The 18,430-nt window shown below is 42.7% G+C and overlaps 7 protein-coding genes across 8 annotated transcripts; 4 read left to right on the top strand and 3 right to left on the bottom strand.

Moving 5' to 3' along the window:
- Positions 1 to 12: 12 nt before the first annotated feature.
- BCIN_08g03450 (hypothetical protein) lies at positions 13 to 1,735 on the bottom strand. Its single transcript, XM_024694579.1, has 3 exons — positions 1,311 to 1,735; positions 1,177 to 1,251; positions 13 to 1,125 (listed from the first exon to the last, which is right to left on the bottom strand). The coding sequence occupies exons 1-3, from the start codon at positions 1,373 to 1,375 to the stop codon at positions 66 to 68; spliced, it is 1,200 nt and encodes a 399-aa protein (XP_024550369.1). The 5' UTR covers positions 1,376 to 1,735; the 3' UTR covers positions 13 to 65.
- A 98-nt stretch (positions 1,736 to 1,833) lies between these two features.
- On the top strand, positions 1,834 to 4,750 carry BCIN_08g03440 (hypothetical protein). Its single transcript, XM_024694578.1, has 3 exons — positions 1,834 to 2,158; positions 2,223 to 2,478; positions 2,567 to 4,750. Exons 1-3 carry the CDS (start codon positions 2,000 to 2,002, stop codon positions 4,714 to 4,716), a joined length of 2,565 nt encoding a protein of 854 aa, XP_024550368.1. The 5' UTR covers positions 1,834 to 1,999; the 3' UTR covers positions 4,717 to 4,750.
- A 9-nt stretch (positions 4,751 to 4,759) lies between these two features.
- BCIN_08g03430 (hypothetical protein) lies at positions 4,760 to 5,661 on the bottom strand. The gene is made up of 3 exons (XM_024694577.1): positions 5,263 to 5,661; positions 4,982 to 5,202; positions 4,760 to 4,928 (listed from the first exon to the last, which is right to left on the bottom strand). Exons 1-3 carry the CDS (start codon positions 5,527 to 5,529, stop codon positions 4,910 to 4,912), a joined length of 507 nt encoding a protein of 168 aa, XP_024550367.1. The 5' UTR covers positions 5,530 to 5,661; the 3' UTR covers positions 4,760 to 4,909.
- A 154-nt stretch (positions 5,662 to 5,815) lies between these two features.
- BCIN_08g03420 (hypothetical protein) lies at positions 5,816 to 7,728 on the top strand. Of its 2 annotated transcripts, none has more exons than XM_024694575.1 (3): positions 5,816 to 6,165; positions 6,240 to 6,342; positions 6,393 to 7,728. In XM_024694575.1, the coding sequence occupies exons 1-3, from the start codon at positions 5,983 to 5,985 to the stop codon at positions 7,622 to 7,624; spliced, it is 1,518 nt and encodes a 505-aa protein (XP_024550366.1). In that variant the 5' UTR covers positions 5,816 to 5,982; the 3' UTR covers positions 7,625 to 7,728. The 2 variants fall into 2 exon arrangements, with proteins under 2 accessions (XP_024550366.1, XP_024550365.1); XM_024694576.1 differs by having other exon boundaries at positions 6,235 to 6,342.
- A 1,666-nt stretch (positions 7,729 to 9,394) lies between these two features.
- BCIN_08g03410 (hypothetical protein) lies at positions 9,395 to 11,590 on the top strand. Its single transcript, XM_001554576.2, has one exon. It carries the CDS (start codon positions 9,832 to 9,834, stop codon positions 11,458 to 11,460), a length of 1,629 nt encoding a protein of 542 aa, XP_001554626.1. The 5' UTR covers positions 9,395 to 9,831; the 3' UTR covers positions 11,461 to 11,590.
- Positions 11,591 to 13,236: 1,646 nt separating this feature from the next.
- On the top strand, positions 13,237 to 14,389 carry BCIN_08g03400 (hypothetical protein). Its single transcript, XM_024694574.1, has 2 exons — positions 13,237 to 13,460; positions 13,524 to 14,389. The coding sequence occupies exons 1-2, from the start codon at positions 13,434 to 13,436 to the stop codon at positions 13,767 to 13,769; spliced, it is 273 nt and encodes a 90-aa protein (XP_024550364.1). The 5' UTR covers positions 13,237 to 13,433; the 3' UTR covers positions 13,770 to 14,389.
- Positions 14,390 to 14,791: 402 nt separating this feature from the next.
- BCIN_08g03390 (hypothetical protein) lies at positions 14,792 to 16,515 on the bottom strand. The gene is made up of 6 exons (XM_024694573.1): positions 16,283 to 16,515; positions 16,087 to 16,230; positions 15,967 to 16,023; positions 15,846 to 15,919; positions 15,436 to 15,777; positions 14,792 to 15,373 (listed from the first exon to the last, which is right to left on the bottom strand). The coding sequence occupies exons 1-6, from the start codon at positions 16,293 to 16,295 to the stop codon at positions 15,140 to 15,142; spliced, it is 864 nt and encodes a 287-aa protein (XP_024550363.1). The 5' UTR covers positions 16,296 to 16,515; the 3' UTR covers positions 14,792 to 15,139.
- Between the last annotated feature and the right edge of the window lie 1,915 nt (positions 16,516 to 18,430).

Below are 18,430 nucleotides of genomic sequence, written 5' to 3'. Positions count from 1 at the left end.
AGTGTGGATGTATGAGATCATTTGGCAATTCTGTTTTTTTTTATATAATAAACTGATAAATCCCATCAAGAATCATTAGGCGGCACAGTAGAATTGCTAGCATTGATTTTCCAACCAACTCCCTCACATGTTTGCCCGTTATCATACCACTTCAAATGCGGAAGCATTTGATTAGCAACCCATCTAGCAGTAGTGGTATGTTTACTCCCATCCCCAAAAGGCTCGTCCGTACGATCCGGGCGACTTTTTAGATCAGGCGAGAGCTCATGTCCCAAGATTGTTGATCGACCATCAGCAAGTGCTTGAAAAATAACCAGTTGATCTTGAAGATACTCATCTACTAAACCACCCTTTTCAAACTCCGCATTAAGGTCTTCAACTACCTTCTCTGCTATGTCGGCCGATATGTCTTCTGGGGTCCTATCCTTTGTCTTTCTATCGTACAACCAATCGCGCCCAAATCTTAGTCCAGTAGAGGTATGAGCTACTAAAAGTGTGTATATCCGATGCGTATTCTCTCTTAGAACAATATTGATCTTTGCTTCAGGAAAGCGTTGCTTAATATGTGTAGCCAAGGAAGTTTCAAGCGGTTCCTGAAGTGTCTCAAGTACTAGGATCGAGATATCTATTTCCTTCACGCTTCCACGTTCAGTTGGCCAATTTGGGACTTTCAGAGACTGGCCTAAAGGTGTGGGATGTATCTTAAACTCTGCATGGCCCAGTTTCAGAGGTCCATGTGACCATCCTCTAACTTTGAGTTGTCGCTCTACATAAATACCGAACCTTTCAAGGGTTGGTAATAGCACTTGATCGAGATACTCATATGATAGAGAGAAACTCCCATTAGTCCCTCCTTTGATCGAGAGCCTGATTGGAAGGGCCGCGGCATTATTTGCAAATAAAAGGACGGGAAGAATTGCCTGAAGTACAAGTAGAATGCTGGACGCGGAATTTGCATCGATATTGATATCTCTATCAACCGTATAATGATGAGAAGAGCTAGGCTTAAACTCAATTGTCTTGCTTCCAACGAAACATCCGCTTGTCTCGGCAGATGTAATTTTCGCGAGCCATTTAATAGCAGAAACGTGCTGTGATTTCAGACCGCCATTCCTTTTACCGAATCTTTAATTATGAGTTAATGTATCGGGTTGAATTTATAGATAAGTGCTTTACCTGTTACCTCTCACATTCGTGATTATGAGAGGAGTCCCGGTCAGAGCAGCTAGTGAAACCGCGATCCTAACAAGTCTGCCAAAAAGAATCAGCCAAACGTGCAAAGCTAATATATATAGTACTGGAGCACCCACTGCCCCCCACCTTCACCAGTTCTCCCATCAAGCTTCACCAATTTCTGTGATGTCGGTTTCGCCATTGTCGCGTCTGTAGGCTTTGTCGTGGGTGTAGTAAAGCTACCATATGCCGTGTTGAACGTTTTGCTTCCCTACTTACAAGACTCAAAGGACAGCAATGATCTCAAGGCTGTTATAAAGAGCATGATCAAATCATACAATCCGTAAGATCGTTTGATCTTGTGCTTCTGGTGAACATGAATGAGTCATTGGCCGAACAAGGTGTCTGGAATGCGGCTATGCTCGTATACACAAGCTTCTCAGCAACTTATGACTCGAAAGCGATCAAGATACCATGCTGTCAGTACGTTGCTCTCAGTATCGTGCTCAAAAACTATTCTCGAAATTCTTTTTCAAATACCGGTACATTGCGCTATCCTATCGATGGAGCATATATTTGTGGCACGAGCACGAGCCAGTTCAACCACATGAACTATTCTCACCCCGCAAACTGATCCGCTCAGCCTCTCCACAAATCTTCGGTCCAGACCTTGGCATTACACTGCCTTAGCAAGAGAATGTCTTGTCAACAGCCTTACATAAATTGATACCTCATTGTAATCCTCTGCGGCGCCGTCCATAATGATCAACAAGAAACTCGACCTTGATACACTGTTCGCAGGAAGCCCGACAGATTCCACATCAAAATGTCGCGAATGGGGCGACAGCAATCGTATGCGAGTGGTTTGAACTCCCACTCGCATCCAAAGCCAGGACGCTTCTCACTCTGGCCCGGGAGGAGAACAAATAAGAGTGACGCGAGAGAGGAGTCTGCTACAACTAGTGGTTCTGGGTTAATGATTGATGTACGTTCCGAAATATCTATCTTTGTGCTCTGTCAACCCCTTCATTTCGTTAACATCTCCGTAGCCCCCGCACAGCGATCTAATCGTTAGCTCGCCCGTTATTCTCCCGGAAATCGAATTAACGAAATCCAACATATCGCAAGATCTCTTCATCGGCGCATTGCATGATCCTAACTATATTCAATTGCAAGAAAATGTGAGGAAGGTGCGTAGAGCACTGGTGGGATCGGAACTTAGAAATATAGATGCCGCTTGGGAGGTTTACAAAAAGCAGAGAGAGGAATCTTTGGAACATTGCCGAAAATTGATTGAGAAATCGCGTAAGTCCTATATTATTCTGGACGATATACACCCTATTTATAAGTTCAATCCATTTGCTCCTGAAACTAAATCCAATAATATATCCAGAGGTGCATCATGCTCGAAACCCATCATTCGAATCCAGCATAGGTCCGTTAGACGCGCGATCATCTCTCAGCAGTGGATCAGTTGACGATGCATCTCTACCATTTCAAATCAATAAGTCGTGGCTATCAGCTATCTGTGATTATAAAGCCTTCCAGGAAAAACTTGCCACTACCCTTCGTACTTCTCTTGAAGTGACGTATGCTGCCTACGAGCCCGATGCTTCTCAACGCCAGCTTGAAATCTTCTTAACAGATAAGGAGCATCGGAAAAGTGTTATTGCAAAATGGCGAGATACTAGTGTTCGTAGAGTGAAGTCGGAAAAGCCGGAATTCTTCGAAAAGTACAAGATACGATCTTTGAACTTCGATAAACTGAAGCATGATATTGAAGAGTCGGAAAGCTTGTTCGACACGGATCATACACCAAACAGAGTCGTTCGTGAATCTATCATTTATAAAAATGGAGACACAATCTTAGAATTTGCAAACCGCCCCTCGGATAGTCTTCCGGTTATCAGATTTCGTGTGTCGTCCCATTTTTTAAGCCCAGACGACGTATCACCGTTATTTTCTCAAATGCTCTGCCCTGGACCAACGGTTCCGCCAGATATGATGAAAGATCTCCCCAAAGCACCAACTAAGATCTTTGGAAAGGACGGTATTGGAGCAAATGTCTACCGTATGCCGCAGATGGAGCCTAACAGCCATGAGGCACTGGCACTTCTTTTCCACGCTATACATGGGCACGCTCCAAGGCTTCCACGGATTGATTTTCCAGTTTTCGTCAGTATTGCAGATGTATGTTTAAGGTACAGGTGCACATCGCCAGTAGAGTTGCAAGTGGAGTATCAATGGCTACCTCAATGGGAATCTCAAGCTGCTGAAAGCAATCCCGAGGAACTTCTCCTTATCGCGTATACATTTGGCGCAAGAGATCTGTTCACGCGTATCTCTAGGAGCATCATTTTAAACTTGAAAGATAGTGACGATGAGACCCAAGGTCAAAAACTTTGGCCACAAGCTATCAAGAACACTATCAGAACACGCAGGGCTATATACATGGAGCAAATCCTGGATTATTGTGCGAGCGTTATAAATGGATACCTTCAACCACCACGGCAGAACGCAGAGAGACCAGTTCATATAGGATCACTTGAGCTCTCCACGGTACGATGTCCAAGGAGATCCCATACTTGCGATGCCACAAATCTAGGCTGGCTTATGCTAGTTTACAACGAATTGGGCGTTTCTCCTCTTTCTCATAAACCATCACCGAAGCGCAGTCTGAAGGAATTGATCGACTGCCTGAGATTGATGCCTAGTCCACCCCAAACTCATATTGGTGTTTGTGATTTTGCTCCTGATTTTAGAAATAAAATAAATGATATTTCGAATACCATTATAGGTCTTACACTTCACGATGTCTCGGGTCAACATGGATGGGCTTTGAGTAAAGGTGACGATCCACAAGATACGGTTCCAGAAGAGATCTTTGAACTAGCCGCACACGTTAGCATAAAAGAGTGTGTTGTTGAAGCCGAGAAAGCAAAAGAGGCAACAAAAAGTGCTGTCTGCCTCCGAATTCTCTCACTTCTCGAAAACCTCGAGGATCTTCATGCGGCAGCAATGGTTGATAAGTCATTCTACGAGACCTATATAAAGAACGAAGCAAAACTACTCCGGAACGTAGTAAAAGCCGGATTGAGACATGCCTCCCGGGTAGCCGAAACACAAATTAGCCCAACGGATCGGATGGCCCAAGATACTACTGAGTCTTTGGAAGCTACCGCTGTCGACCTTATTGATGACTCTGAATCTGCTGTGTCCTCCATTTCGGGGAATGAATCGTTTAATGCTCAAGACGGAGATTTATACGACGTTTCACCTCCGTTGTCACCTATTGATATAACTGCAATGCCTGTGCCGACATCAGAGGAAGAGGCACGAGAACTCCTCACACGCAATGTTGAAGCTACCAGTCGAGCCTGGGCGATGAGAGACTTGTTACAGTCTGCCAAAAGGCATGAAAATTTGACTCACAAAGAGAAGTTTCTGGCGGGCGATTTTGCACATATAGAAGACAAAGCTCGGCTAGAGGAAGAAAGCAAACAGTTGCAGGCTGAAAGGGATCAATTCATGAATCTCAGATGATAGTGGCATCTTTCTCTCCCGCCCCCCCTCTTCATTTCAATTTTGTGGAGTTTTTTCGTAGTGTTTTTGGTCAGGTATTGGATACAAACTGTACAATGATGATTCATGAGGATTTGGTCGGAAAAGTAACAAGGCGCCATATACCCGTTTTGAAAGAAAGGTTCAATTTCCACATCAATATTTTATAGGGGTTTTAGATATAGTTAGAGATCCTTCGACATTTATTAATATATGCTTCATTAATTCAAGGAAGATGATAACTTACTCGATCAAATTCCCATCGGGATCTCTACAATAGACACTTCTCAGCTTGCCTTGAGCACCAGTGCGTACCACAATGCCTTCGTCAGTTTTCTCTGGGCTTAGATCAACCATCTCTACACCTGCATCTATTAGACGTTGGCGAACATCTTTAACATTGTCATCCGTTATAAAGCACAAATCTGCGCTTCCATCTTTCACATTTTGAGCTTTGGGCTCAAATTCCTAATGCATTTCAGCGCGATGAGACCATATATCCCAAGAAAGGTGTCGAATACAAGTTACCTTTCCGAGTTCATGTAGATTTATTTTTTGTGAACCAAAAAGAAGCGAATGACGAGTGATATCTGGTGTGGCACTTGAGACAAATTGCTCTGCCTGCATGCCAAGATTCGCCTTATACCATTGGGCTGTGCGGGGTATGGAGGCGACAGTCAAGACGAGGTGATCGAGGGATTTGATATGTGCTGCTGGTGTAAAAGTCATCTTTCGAATGTGTTGAAGGTTGGTATGGTTGATCAATTTCGGAATGCTTCTTGTGAACATAGACATAATGAAATACCGTGAATTTTAGTTGTCAAATCATGAATAGAGCACGACACATTTATAGCTGATTGCTCTCTTCGGCGAAGCAACAACAGGCCGAAATTGAGTATTCGAAAATACGTACTGTCTTGGTGTGTCTTGGTGGTGTGCACAGTACTCATTTTCGGCTGCTTTTTCCTTCCCCGAAGAGTTGCTCATGTCATCCTTGTATCATATCGCACCAATCAACATCCGAGGCACCCCGCGACGGAGATTGCCGTCAGCTTTTTGTGAATTTCAAAAAAAGTTTCATGTATACAACGGCGATAATAACATGCAATGAATTGTACAATGGCTTGTGTGTAGTTGCAAAGAGGCACATACATGACATAGCCTAGTTCCATCATTACGATTGCGAAGATTACGAAGACCACGACTCCGTCCCTCTTGCGACAGACGATATCATTGTTGTAATCCGCCATGTCGAACTTGATCAATCGCGTGGGAAGTTCCTCACAAGCGCAGTTTACAGCCACTGCGCTTGTATCTGGTGCGGTAGTGGCAGGTGCAATTTTTAGTTACCAGGCCCTGAGAAGGCAGGAGAAAGTGGAAGATCTAAAGAGTTCGATACCTAGCTTGGGACGAGATCATCATGCTGATTTGGTATGTTCCGGATCTGCCACTTGGCAATCGAGTGAGATTGTACTCAAGTGCTTATACTGACGAGAGAAGTGAAGCTTACGGATATGGGGATTGCGCCCAAGGGTACGGGCATGAGTAAAGAAGATGAGAGGGGTGCTGCATTGGCGGAGAGAGCCAGAAGGGGCGATTACGATGATGGTACTTTCGATTCTTCTACAAGATACTATGAGCATCACTGATTTGTGCAGAACTCATTTTAGAACAATTGGCCCGAAATCGAGTCTTCTTGAAAGATGACGGATTACAAAAGTTGCGCTCGGCATTTGTGGTTGTGGTTGGTTGTGGAGGCGTTGGATCGCATTGCACGGCAGCTCTCGCGCGCTCAGGAGTTTCCCATATTCGTCTTATCGATTTCGACCAAGTCACTCTCTCATCTCTCAACAGACACGCTGTTGCGACGCTTGCAGATGTTGGCACACCGAAAGTGGGATGTTTGAAAAACCGTCTACAACAAATTGCCCCATGGGTAAATTTCGATTTAAGAAACGAACTTTTCCATGCCAAATCGGCCGATTCTCTGCTTGTAGATTGGGATGGTAGAAAGCCGGACTATATTGTGGATGCCATTGATAACATTGATAGTAAGGTAGAATTGCTGGAATATTGTTATAAAAACAAATTGCCAGTGATTTCGTCCATGGGTGCAGGATGCAAATCAGACCCTACTAGAGTCTTCGTTGGAGATATCTCTGCTAGTACCGATGATCCACTCTCTCGATCCACTCGAAGAAGGCTCCGTTTACTAGGAATTACATCTGGAATCAATGTGGTATATTCAACAGAAAAGCCTGGACCAGGAAAGGCGCAACTATTACCTTTACCCGAGGAGGAATTCAAGAAAGGCTCAGTTGGCGATCTTGGTGTATTACCTGATTTCCGCGTACGAATATTGCCAGTTTTAGGCACTATGCCCGCTGTCTTCGGATATGTAGTCGCCAACCATTTGATCCTTCAAATCACAGGTTATCCATGCGAATACGTCCCAGCCAAGGGTCGGGACAAGATGTATGACGGAATACTCGCCCAACTTCAAGGGTTTGAAGAGAAGCTGGCCCGTGCTACCACTGAACACGAAGATGCACAGGGATTGAAGGTCCCATTAACATCTGCCGATGTGGGATACATAGTTGAAGAAGTTTATAAGGGAAAGTCAGCATTGAGCGGGGTATCAACAAGATTGTCGTTGACGAGGTGGAGGAAACCTGAAGAAGGAAGCACTCTGGATTCGAGTGTTGAGGGACAGAAAGTAAGCAAAGTCAGGGCGAGAGACTTGGTGTGCATGACAAGGGAGGAGGCAACAAAACACGAGAAGCTTGTATTCAAGGAGGGAAAGAAAGTAGAGGATGTATATGATAGTACCACTATAGAGAAAGTAGAGGCAAGGATTAGAGAAGAGATTGGGTATGAAAAGTATAGATGAGAACGAAATAGAACATCAACATACTATAACCTAAGAAAATGAATGATTGTTGAAGATATCCAAGATTACTATACAATACGACCAAAAAAGCCAAAGTTTGGACAGCAAAACTGTAAGGAAATTGTGTGAAGAAATCCGCAAAAATAAAGAATGTATCTTGACGTTGAAAAGGGATGTACGTCTATGACGATTAACCGTTGGAAAGATCGACAAAAAGCGGTAAGGGGAATAAACGAAGTAGCAAGATGAAGCTATTCCCAATTTTTGAGTTGATCTGAACTTTAATTTGTTACCAATCATGAATCACTACCTATTTCACATCATGTGTAAGAGGTTTGTATTACCATTGAGTTGTCTGTAATACAATGTATTTCGAAAAACACTTTTGCTAGTAAAGATTGTTCACATGGGGAATTTCGAATAAGTTCGAGAGAAAGTGTTCCTTTGTACCTGGTATACACCCATGTTCTACCTTTAAAGCCTCTCAGCCTTTTTCGAAATCTTATATCTACATCTATATTCTCTCGGTGAAAGTTTCAATTTCTTTCAGAGTTTCAACATTCCATTCTTTCCCAGGTATTTGTACCGTAAAATCGGTTCAGAGAAGCTCCGGGGGATCAGAAGTCTAAAATAAGGGAGAAAACTCTAATGAATAGGGTTGTTGAAACTCTAAAAAGTGGTTTCAGCTGGATTGGAAGAAGGTTAGAATTCAGAGGGATAAGCTTATTCCACTCCTTTCTGTATGAGTTAGAAAATGAAAAAGGGATGAGATGGTACAATGGGACAAGTAGAACGTAGATTTACATGCAGGATGGGATGGCTATAGAACGAATTCCTTAGGGATTTTGATGGTTCGTTCATTGCTTGCTTGCTCTTGTTGGCATTGACTATACTCCGATTCGCGTGGTTAGCCATTCAGTATGTATCTCCGAATAATCTGCAGTGCACGACACAGAGCCATCGGTTGAAGATAATGAAGCTATACCTACCTGTCGACATGTTGTTGACAGAATTGTTTCTATGATGCGATGGTTCCTCGATGAGCGCAAGAGTACTTGGCTAGTCCCAGTTAGGGTTAGTGCTAGTAGAGATCTGACACACCAGAGTTTGTTTACTTCACCGATTCTTCCCTTTTGGATCAGTGTACAATGGTCTGAATGCCTTCATTCGATAGGCCTTATACTTCCCGTCTTTGCTGTGAGAAGTTTAGAAGTTATACTTTGATAGAGATATTTCCATATCGACAAAGATCATGATCCGCTATTCTGAGTGCTGTGGAAATGGCTCGCAAGATAAGGCACGGCCCGTAAGCCCAATTTTATTCCATGGTATCCAATCGTAGGAATTTCTCCCACGTTTTTTGCTCGCGTTCGTTTACTAGCTACTTCAGAAATAGTCAGCGGCATCGTCAACTGCAAGGTCCACTATATTTGGGATGAACAGGATAGAAGAAGCGAAAGTAATCTGCTTTCAGCTCGCTTATGTGTTTAGATGCCTATTTTTGCTATCTCATCGTTCCATTGTGGTACGTGCAGAGTATCGACCTTTCAGTCTTTTCGGATCTAGATTCCTCACAAGTAATCTAACACAATTATCTAACCCTGCGCTTGGGAAAGTTCTTCAGTTGCGTCGATACCAGGGTAGTTAAACTTCGCGCTACAGTAGTCTGCTTAAGCTCAAATAGATCTAGAGACATGAATCTGTTTTGCTTGAAGATCTTAGATCAGGGGTTCAATTTCTCCATACCCGCTTCCTGACTCTTTCTCCAATGAAGCAAAACTTTGACCATGGTGTATACATCTGGGAAACCCTACCAGCACCTTATTTCTATCAAGGTCATCTGAAAATGCACAGGCGCAGTGGTCATTTTCTCTCCGTTCGTCTGGATGAGAAAGCCTACGCGCTGCCGATTAAGGCGTAGCGCCACGGCTCAGAACTCCACAGTTCAAGCTATTGATATTGACAGCAGCATTCAGCCTTCAACACTGTTTCTCTGCCGTTTGAACTTGACGAGAAGCTCTCTATAGGTTCAGCATCCCTGGACATATCCGAATGCAGGAGTTTTTCTGATAAGTCCTAACACGGAGATAGACCTCTGAAAAGTACTTATTCCAGTGGTTTTCCGTCTTCCCAATAGCTCCTTCAATCGATATCCTAGACTTTTGAATCCTTCTTTTATTTCTCAGTCAGTCACAATAACCGTTACAATGGTTTCCACGCTCCTTCCATTAGTTGTCCTTGCGACTCCAGCCGTTTCTACCATTTTGTCAAATGGCACATACCCAACTCCAGCACTTGATGAACAATTGACATGCACCACCTCATTTGCTGCAATCGCACCATACAATGTTCTTACATCCTCCAAGACAGAGACTTCAACCCAGATCGATACAAGTATAGTCACCTATACTCCCTCCATCTCCTTGACCCTTCAACCAAGTACTCTTACTGTGGGAGAATTCGCCACCACCACCGAAACAACTATTGTTCCTCAAGTTACCGATACATTTTATAGTACATCAACTTATCTTGCTACAACCTCTATCACTAGTGCTGTTGTTGAGACGGAGACCGATACTGCTACAACTACAATCAGTGCAAGCCCAGAAACCGTTTACATCGCATCTCCATATGGCTTCACGCCGATCGCTTCAGCTATTCCTAAGGTAGCCAAGCGTGATGAATGTGGACCAGCTCAGCCTTCTCAAGCACCACTCACCGTTACAATCACAGTAACATCTACCCTTGTTTATTCAAACGATGTGTACTATACTGTAACAAAGCCAGGCGACTGGAATCACCAATGGCCAAACACCTTGCAGTCTCTCACAAAAACTGCCACCGACCATCAATCTGCTTCAAAACCTGAGGAGCATAGTACAGAAGTGGCTCAATTTGCTCCATCTAGAACTTACTCTAGATATCATTACTACAACACCACATCTAGCCACATTGGTGCCTCTGGATATGCACCATCGGCCAGTAAACCTGCGGGCACAGCTATCAGTAGCGACGTCAGCCCACTTGAAGACCCAAGTCCTTCCATGTACGCGCCAACTGGTGTCATCCCTTCCGGTAGACCCAGCTTCACCCACGTTATCAGCGCAGACCCAAGTCCTTCCATGTACGCGCCAACTGGTGTCATCCCTTCCAACAGACCAAACTTCACCCCCGTAAGCGCAAACTCAACTATCAGCTCTAGCTCCGCATCTACCCTTATTTATAGCACATCTTACCCAGCAGCGGTTGAATGCACCTCGACCTTGAACATCGGGTCTATCACCACAATCACCGAAACAGCAGCAATGGTTACCAATCTTGCAACTCCCTATGTCACAGAGACTTCCACCTCCACTATAACAACAACAACAAGTGTGCTGGAAGAGGATTGTTCCACCACCATTGTAGCTACCGAATATTCAACCATCTCAAGCATCATCGTAGCCACTTCTACAACAACCCTCACAGCCACCCAAACCGTCCGCGAAGTTTCCGGCGCAACCCCCACCAGCTACGCCGCTTGTGCCGCTAACAACATTATCTCTTCCGTTAACGGAGCACCCATCTCACAAGTCCAGTTTCTCACAAGTGTTCTCTCTTCGTTGAAGACAAACTCTGCCTATGACTGTTGTGTAGCATGTCAGACCGCTCCAGGCGGTTGCGGTGGTTCGGTCTATCTGAACAGCGGCGCTTGTTATTTGACTTCACCAAGTTCAACTTGTGCCACTAACAGCATCGTGACCAACAAATTTTGGACTTCGTCATACGCAAGCAGTTCCACTACCTTGACTGTTTCGAATGGAATGTGTGGACAAATGAGCTATAGTGCGAATTAAGAAGGGGGAAGAGAGATGTTTTCAGATATGTATTAATAAATTATAAATTGATATCGCTTAGAAATTAGAATAAATAATTAAAATTTTACAAAAAATTAATAAACATATCTATGGGGGTTTGAGATTTGCAAGATGGGGTGAATTTTGCAATGCCTCTTTTTGTCTATTTATTCATCATACACGATGTTTATATATAATATTGAAGACAATGTTTCATCACGGAACAATCCTATCAAAGGATGTGAGATAAATATTTACCTCCTCACGGTTGAAATCCAACTTCATAACAATATTAACAGGAACCCATGAAACTTTGATCTTGCCGCCCCTCCCCCAAAGACAAAAATAAAAATACGCGAGCTGTAACTTGAGTGAATACAAACAAACAAACAGTCTTTCCATACTTAAGCGAGTGAAAGTGAAAGAAAATCTGGATACTCGCACAGGAAACACACTCTCATTCATTCTCGTGCAATTTGAAAAAACAAATTCCTTTCTTCCCCTCTTTTCTCTTATACTTTACAACCTCGACGGGCGCAAATACGTTATATTATATCATATTCCTCGTTCGTTTGTTCATTTGTTGCGAGAGAAGATGTCTTGAGGAGGTATATCTCACATACCAATATTTATAACAGTAATATAGTCTAAATTGTGGCTAAGGCAGACACATACGACCATAGACTGAAGAGAATTGGGCATCCCGTCCGCTCTGCCATACACAAGCTTCAGATCGGTGGATTAGTAGTTGGGTGGGTGACCACCAGCGAATCCCCACTGTTGTATGTTTCTTTTTGGATTTTTTGGGGGACTCAAGGATCTGGGATATGTGGAGGGTGTTTTGTCTGGTGGTAGTTGTGGGAATCGCTGTTTTTGTTGTGGGTATGTGTGATGTTCTGATCAAAAATGTCTTTTGTTGCGGTGAAGAGGGAGAAGGTCAATCTTAAAGGACGAGCGAGGGTCTTCCTGGGTTTTGTCAGTCTGTACGAACTAATAGGAAACGGCGAAAATAGACTTAAAAATATCTCTTGAGATATAGATATTGATTTGTATATTTAAGATATTGTTGTAATGATTTATTAGAGATCGAATAATCAAAGAATAGATTCTCATATCAAATAGTTGAAGAATTAAAATAAAATAAAAATTAATTTCGAGAGTTGAGAAGTGTTTTGTCAGCCCATGCACCCACTGATGGACCGAAACGACACCTAGATTTGGGGGAAGTTGCGGCTTTTGAAGGATCGATTCGAAAATCTACCTGGTGTGAGAAGTATGCCATGCATGGCATGATTTGACGATTTAAATGTATGTGATTCGAATAGGTGCTTGTTTGCTCTAGTGGTTTCTGGATGCTCAAGTTGTAAATGTACAAATCGCCTACGGTCTATGTCTTTGAGTAGAAGCGAGAAGAGATCAAATTGAAATTAATATATACTACCTAGGTAGGTAAGAATAGATTGAGTAAATAAAGCTTATGTGGGAATTGCGAGAAACGGTGAAGCAGGTGAAGCAGAGTGTTTCGTTCGTTGGCTCACTACATTATTCATCAATGCTGGACATTTATATTGAATTGAATTAATTCCATGTTCGATTGTCGTTGCCCACATTTATCAAACAGACATCTAATTAGAATTTAGATACCCAGGTGATTTGCTGTATCCCTGCTTAGCGTATTTTGGTACAGTGACCGCTGCAGCCCTACATGTGGCTCGTGCGTTTTCCGGAAAATCTGGGGTCAGTGCCTTTGATCCCGTTTTCAAATTTATTCTTTAAGAACTCTTCATCTCCCAACACATATATATCATAACTACCGGTATCATAAGAACTATATCCGGAGACCTCAATTCACATAGGTACCATTCTCCCCGATTATACATTTACACCTGGTCAAGATGATGTTCCGTCGAACACTTTTGAAATCTGCTCCACCAGTCTTCTGAAGACCACATTATATCAATTTCTATAGAAATATGCAGATTCTACCCAATTTGCAACAGGTTAGCACCTATATGTCATCAATAGTGCAGTTTCACATTGCATTATACTAACAATGGTTGTAGAAGAAAATTGCAGCAACTGCATCACCCAATAGTTCAGGAAGACAGACTTCCACAGCTCCTCAAAATAAGACTCAATCAAAGATGGACGGTGGCCTTTCAACTCACTCGAAGGAGAATATTTCTACGGATAATTGCGGTCCCTGTGACATAAAGAGCATCACGACCCCAGAGACGCCGAGCAGAATGGAGTCAGGAATGGACAATCTTAAGACAAGTCAACAGGAACCGCGAATTGCAACGTTATAGAGACCGTGAATACCATGCAGGAGTGATTAGCATAAGAAATCAACTGGTCTATGTATTTCTCAGCTCCACACGGCAGTTAGATAATCCAATCGTCATCCCAGTCTCTGTAGCTTATCCGGACGAATTATATGACGACAAAAATTTGGTAACAACAACAAACAAAGCTGATCTGTACCCTGTCTACTTTGATATCTGTGTAGATACCGTTTTTGGAGCCCCAAAGAATCTCATCAGTCGTTTGCTTGAATATACATGATCAAAAGGAGCAAGTCGAAAACGCAATTCAAGAATGGAGAGAAACTTATACGAATGACAGGGCCAATTGGGGAGAGAAACGAGCCGAATGACAGAAAATAATCGAAGAGGATTACGTGGAGAGAGGATTAATCCCACGCATAAATCAGGGTTTGTTCCATGACATAGAGTTGGACCAATAGAAAAGAAATCAGAGAATGAAGATCAAGAGGGGAGGAGGAATATCAGAGATAATTCTCATTGCAGATTTGAAGTAGAAGAACGAGACTAGAAACTCAGTCACAGGATTAGGCAAGTGTAGGATTGGATAATGGGGGGGTTATTTGCAAGCTTACTTGCCTGATGTTAAAAAAAAAAAAAAAACAACTCACATCTCACTTCAGACAAGAGGACCTTGGTCAATTCCGAATCTTGTGTATGTGACTTATGATATAGTCTTATGCACACTTGTGAATTGAATTTTAAGAAGCCAAGTCATTCATATTGGCTTCAAATTTTTGTGATACATACAAATTGTGATATCATCGAACTCTTGTAGAAAGTTAGGCTTCAGGGGATACGGATACATCACCGCTAGATGATTTCAACCCTTAATTAGAGAATACACCAAAGCAAGTGACATGTGAGGATGTGAGCACTTATTAGTGGAGTATCATGAGAATGTTGTTGGAACGAAAAAGCTATTAGCATTTCATGGTGGTGTATGAACAAATCTTGAACTATCACAGTAAATTGGGATATCTAAAAAAAACTTTATCCAGCCTATCTGTACAAAGAGAATAATGATTTAGAGGATTGGCACCACGTCTAATACTTGTTAATTGCTTTTGATATTAAACACCCACAATACTCACAACTAATCTACTAATAGGGATTATTGAACACTCTGATCGAACCCCGAAAGCATTGTTAGAAGGCCGTGAAACATCAACCAGATTCAACGCCAAACCTGAAATCTCCAATGTGATTCCGATATCTTGTCCAACCTAAGTGTACAACATCTATAAACCATGCTGAAACAAACATCCTCCTCTTGAATCTCTCTATCCATGCCAATGTATTTACCCAACCTATTCATACCCAATCAACCATTAACATTCATCCTTAATCAATACTCAATACCGCGAACTCAGATCTTGCAAGCTCGATCCACTCAAAGGAAGATGCGACTTTTCTTTCTGCTGTTTCCAACCGACATTTGTCAAGAATTTCGCAGGATGATACACATTAAACAGCACCAAAACCGGGAGCATCAACGCAGCCTCAAACACATAGAAATTCCATTCGTGGACCGAGAGATATCCATCGAAGCCGGTTGTGAATTCTACCATTCGGTATATCGAACGAGCCTGGATATATATCTGTTAGTACTCAAACCCTGACGCACCCGAGCCAACAGGCGAAGACGTACAAAGATTAACCCGCTAGCAATATTAATCGCCATCAGCAATTTTTTCCACTGTCGATCCGGCCACGAACTTTCAAATTTCTTCGAAACGAAATAGAATCTCAGAGAAACGAGCAGGAAAAATCCAAAACAGACTAATTGGATAACCAGACCGACTTTCATGACATTGTAACCGCGTTGAACAGTCTTTGAATCTTTGGAGGTGGCGGACGTGGCGCCGAATACTTGGATTAAAAAGGCGATGATGTCGCACGTTACGAAGATGGGCGTCATCCAGCGGGGTGGCACCCAGAGGTTCTTGACGCTGCGGAAGGAAAGGGGTGTGACGTGGAGGATTACCCGGCCCTGATGTGTTGTTAGATTGGTGTCGTGAAGGATAATGTGATGGGCAAGATGGAGAGACAGGGACGCACCATTGCCATGTAGCAAGACGCAGCCATAAGCGCAGGCGCGAGGAAAATGAGAACAAATTGGATGATATATGCGTCTGATTTGTTAGCATCTGAATGATTCATACCGTGTTTCTTTACTCACTTCTGTTATCGGTGTTATATACTGAGTCTACTCGAGCTATGTATCCGACAGATTCCACTGTTGGGTATATGTATTAGTGTTATGCTTCTAATGTTTTCTCTGGGACGTAGTAAAACTTACTAGCTGCTGCTAGTACCATGAACAACCAGAACCAGCTTTTGAGCCATATGTACTGGGCAACTGTGTATATGAAACTGGCTGTATATAGTATGGCAAAAGCAATCGCAGCCCCTTTTGACGGGTCGTAGTCGTAATAACTAGAATCTGTGAAATAGGTATAAGTTTTTGAGAACTTGGCTTGCTTTGGGAGACGTACTTTTGGAGGGCATCTTCACACGGAATGTTTTCAAGAGCTAGATACAAAACAAGGAGGGTCGTAACTTTTTTTTTTTTGGATGTGGTGATCTGACGAGTTCTGGATATTCAAGTCTAACTTCGATATCAAAATTCGATAGTATAAAAAATACCTAATAGTAACGAGCGACTTTGTTTTGAAGTATACAAAATTGGAGAGTCCGGAACGGCAAAAATAGCCTATTATGGAGAATCTGATAACCGATGATAGAGAAGGGGACGGAGGATAATATATTCATTTTCTAGATGCCTATCTTGTACCAAAGCTCAGATCCATGCAAGAGAACATGTCGATATGCATATATCAACAGCACACCTCGTGTAAACGAGCTAGCATTTCATTCTGACACAGCCCACTCCTATCCCATGCGTTGACGCGTCCGAACTTCTTCGTTACCCTTTTTGGAACAATTCGGGATGAATCTCGTAATCTCGTATTTAGCGAGATCCTATGGGTCAATGCACATTCGCGAAAGAACATCGGGAAGCCATTACATATTTGTTTCGTGCTTCGCGCTCAGTCACCTTCTGCAATTCGATAGGCAGATGCCAGGAAAAGCTCTTCGGTCGATAAGAGTTGGTAAACAGTGTAAAGACCCGTAAGGCTGACACATGGAATGAGACAATGAGACTCCGCCCCCTTTGGTAATTTCATTTCCCTCGCTTACACGAGGGATGTGGGCTGAGAAGCCCTTGCTCAAACGGACATCGGGAGCGGGCAACGAGTGTCTCCCGAGCCGGCCTTTGTGTATCTCCGCGTCGGTACCGAAAATACGGCTTATGATTGGTTGTGCAGAAGCACTGAAGAGAATTTTTTAGGCTATGCTCAAAAGGATTGATGATTCTAGACCCACATGCCAATGACAGGGTCCGTACGAACCAATAGATGATCGGGAAGAAAGATTGTGATGTAAGGATAAATTTTTGGCATCTCATTTTTTGATATCTCATTCGTGTCGAGATATAAAGGGAGATTTCATAACTCTGAAAGCTCCAAGTTGTTGGAGTCATTGATGCCTTTAAGCCAACATAGGAATTTGCCCTGGGTTGACAATGTATATAGGGTTGAAAAATTCCTTGCTAGATATGCTTAACGTACCCTGTAGAAAATAGTTAATGTGAATTGGACCTTTTTGGAATTCTTAGCACCGATTTTCATCTCGACAGGAATGTTGGAATGGAATACTTGATAAGCAAAACCGTTCAAACAAGCCAGAGGAGAGCCGTTTTTATGGAAGTGTCAATGTTCATTAGAGATTTGAGATTTGAGATTTAAGAGTTAATATAAACATCTTGACGGGACCAATAAATTGCAAATCCCACTAGTGATATCGAGATTACATACACAAGGGCGAATATGGGGTTCGGGTTGAGACGCAGGTCTTGATCCAGCCAATAAAAAACTCATCCGATTCGTATAAGATATGCAACAAAAGAAATTGGGATGTGAAAGAGTGAATTTGGGTGTCTAGGGCGGGCCAATTCATGATTAGTATTGTAATACTTATTCGAAGTCGTGAATCTCGAGTACTGCTTGTATGTTACTCGAATGGAATCAAAACAAATGATACAAGAGCAACAGTATGAATGGGATATCTGCAATCATTCACACAGCTCCTATTCAGAAATTCCGTGAATAATGTGTACAGTATGTGTATATAAGAAGTGCCTGATCTTCTCTTCCCCAAATTACTATTCATAAGCTTCAAAACCTACCAGAAGCATATCCGCAAAGAACACATACATACAAGCACCAAATCAAAACAACTCGCATATTCAATTCAACATGGCTCTTTGGTATTGCTCCAATTGTAAAGCCACCCTACTTACCGGTGACGAGACACCTATGTGCAGCTCATGCAACACCCCAATGACTAGTCAGCAAGCCGACTATTACTTTGAGATTTTGGAAGGAGAGAATTGTGGCTGAACGGAAGGGGTGTATTTTTGCGAAATAGGAACGAAAGAAGGCTCTTCGGTGTTCAACTTTAGAGGTTCCCTAGTAATACCTAGTCAGTGCAATACGAAGCCCTATTCTGATCTTAAGGTTCAGTGACCTCGTTCCATCATTATATTTGACTTCATTCCATCATAGTGAATAACGTTTGTG

The sequence above is a fragment of the Botrytis cinerea genome, chromosome 8 (genome assembly GCF_000143535.2).
Source record: "Botrytis cinerea B05.10 chromosome 8, complete sequence".
In the NCBI taxonomy this organism is placed as follows: Eukaryota; Fungi; Ascomycota; class Leotiomycetes; order Helotiales; family Sclerotiniaceae; genus Botrytis; species Botrytis cinerea.
This window is presented reverse-complemented; position numbering and strand designations above follow the sequence as displayed.

Coding starts and splice junctions, on each gene's coding strand:
- BCIN_08g03440 (XM_024694578.1), top strand. CDS start 2,000: ATGTCGCGAATGGGGCGACAGCAATCGTATGCGAGTGGTTTGAACTCC. Junction 2,159..2,222: donor GTTCTGGGTTAATGATTGAT/GTACGTTCCGAA, acceptor ACATCTCCGTAG/CCCCCGCACAGCGATCTAAT. Junction 2,479..2,566: donor AAAATTGATTGAGAAATCGC/GTAAGTCCTATA, acceptor TAATATATCCAG/AGGTGCATCATGCTCGAAAC.
- BCIN_08g03410 (XM_001554576.2), top strand. CDS start 9,832: ATGGTTTCCACGCTCCTTCCATTAGTTGTCCTTGCGACTCCAGCCGTT.
- BCIN_08g03420 (XM_024694575.1), top strand. CDS start 5,983: ATGTCGAACTTGATCAATCGCGTGGGAAGTTCCTCACAAGCGCAGTTT. Junction 6,166..6,239: donor GAGATCATCATGCTGATTTG/GTATGTTCCGGA, acceptor AGAGAAGTGAAG/CTTACGGATATGGGGATTGC. Junction 6,343..6,392: donor AAGGGGCGATTACGATGATG/GTACTTTCGATT, acceptor TGATTTGTGCAG/AACTCATTTTAGAACAATTG.
- BCIN_08g03450 (XM_024694579.1), bottom strand. CDS start 1,375: ATGGCGAAACCGACATCACAGAAATTGGTGAAGCTTGATGGGAGAACT. Junction 1,252..1,310: donor ACTGGTGAAGGTGGGGGGCA/GTGGGTGCTCCA, acceptor TCTTTTTGGCAG/ACTTGTTAGGATCGCGGTTT. Junction 1,126..1,176: donor ACGAATGTGAGAGGTAACAG/GTAAAGCACTTA, acceptor TCATAATTAAAG/ATTCGGTAAAAGGAATGGCG.
- BCIN_08g03430 (XM_024694577.1), bottom strand. CDS start 5,529: ATGTCTATGTTCACAAGAAGCATTCCGAAATTGATCAACCATACCAAC. Junction 5,203..5,262: donor ATCTACATGAACTCGGAAAG/GTAACTTGTATT, acceptor GAAATGCATTAG/GAATTTGAGCCCAAAGCTCA.
- BCIN_08g03400 (XM_024694574.1), top strand. CDS start 13,434: ATGCAGATTCTACCCAATTTGCAACAG. Junction 13,461..13,523: donor TTCTACCCAATTTGCAACAG/GTTAGCACCTAT, acceptor CAATGGTTGTAG/AAGAAAATTGCAGCAACTGC.
- BCIN_08g03390 (XM_024694573.1), bottom strand. Junction 15,920..15,966: donor ATATAACACCGATAACAGAA/GTGAGTAAAGAA, acceptor CTAACAAATCAG/ACGCATATATCATCCAATTT. Junction 15,778..15,845: donor CGTCTTGCTACATGGCAATG/GTGCGTCCCTGT, acceptor ACAACACATCAG/GGCCGGGTAATCCTCCACGT.